Here is a 1,202-nt window from a genome sequence, read left to right as displayed (position 1 = left end):
AGCAGCCTCGGGACCACATTCCACCTCTGCACACACTAGGGATAAAGTGCTCAGCAGTCCTGACGATACGTGGGCTTTCTAAGATCTCCTCTGGTTAGAATCTCTGGATCCTACGGGACGAGGCAGCACAGGACGGAACTGAACAACCCCCCTGGCCCCGACTCCAACGACAGGATCCCCTGTCTGTCAGTTCAGACTCCCCCACACTCAGGGTTCTAGTGCCTGCAGTTAACTCTCCATCATCAGTGTAAGCCTGAGCCAGTTCAGAACGAACTCAGTCCTGCAAGGAGAACAATCCAGCAAAGATCCAGTCACACTGGACCTGCATGGTGACGTGAGCAGGGACACAGGAGCCAGGCTGTGCCCACCTCAAGGGAAGGTACCCGCCGTGCCCTACTTCTGAGGAGAGTTATAAAGCCAAACCCTTCCTCTGGATCTAGGAGATGTATGGGCGAGTTCACGTGTGTGAAGGGCTTCCCTCATGCTCACTGTCATGAGTGAGGAGTCAACCTCCACCCTCCAAAACCTGCCTGGAACTTCTCTTTCAGGACCATGATCACGATCTCGAATGACTTCTCTTTCTTGAAAGGCATGTCGTAGGTGATCTCCTCCCAGCCCCACTTCTCATTTCTCAGAGTGTTGCAGACAACGCAGTTGGCCCTTTTGAAGCGTGGATTGAAATGGAAGGCCACATCCGCTCGGGGTTTCACACTGCTGCCACACTGCAGGTCCACCTGGAACCTGTGGAGGGAAGAGACGGGCCACGTGGGGACTCAGGAAGGCGGCCGCGTGGAAACCCAGGCCTGCTGACCCCCGTCCACTCCGCTGCTCACCCACCCAGGGGGCCTGAACAGCCCAGAATAAGCACCTAATTTCCCAGCCTCCCTGCAGGAGGGCTGGCCCAGGAGTCCCAAGCTCTGCCAACGGGGTGGAAGGGAAGAATTCACGGAAAACTACAGGAAACAGCCTCAACAGTCAGTTGACATCTGTCTTCTGTCCACCCCAAATCTTCCCCCCAAAAACCACATATGGACCCAGGCAGCTACAGAAACAACGTGAGGACCAGAGCCGCAGCTTCCAGGAACCGTGAGAAAGAAGACATCACCCTGGGACAGCGGGTGCGAGCAGGAAGGGGGTCCCGCCTCTGCCAGCTCGATGGCACGGCCTTCAGCCGTCTGGGCTGTCCCCTTTAGACGTCACAT

The 1,202-nt window shown here is 56.6% G+C and overlaps 1 protein-coding gene across 2 annotated transcripts in view; it reads right to left on the bottom strand.

Annotated features, from left to right (window-relative positions):
- The window catches only part of LGALS8 (lectin, galactoside-binding, soluble, 8), a 26,947-nt gene that overhangs the window by 12,698 nt on the left and 13,047 nt on the right, over positions 1-1,202 (bottom strand). For both annotated transcript variants that reach the window (XM_010860112.1, XM_010860111.1), the window contains exon 4: positions 531-741. In XM_010860112.1, the coding sequence (XP_010858414.1) occupies positions 531-741 (211 nt within the window). The remainder of the gene's footprint in view (positions 1-530; positions 742-1,202) is intronic.

Source organism: Bison bison, unplaced genomic scaffold (genome assembly GCF_000754665.1).
Source record: "Bison bison bison isolate TAMUID 2011002044 unplaced genomic scaffold, Bison_UMD1.0 scf7180017864462, whole genome shotgun sequence".
Taxonomy (NCBI): domain Eukaryota; kingdom Metazoa; phylum Chordata; class Mammalia; order Artiodactyla; family Bovidae; genus Bison; species Bison bison.
This window is presented reverse-complemented; position numbering and strand designations above follow the sequence as displayed.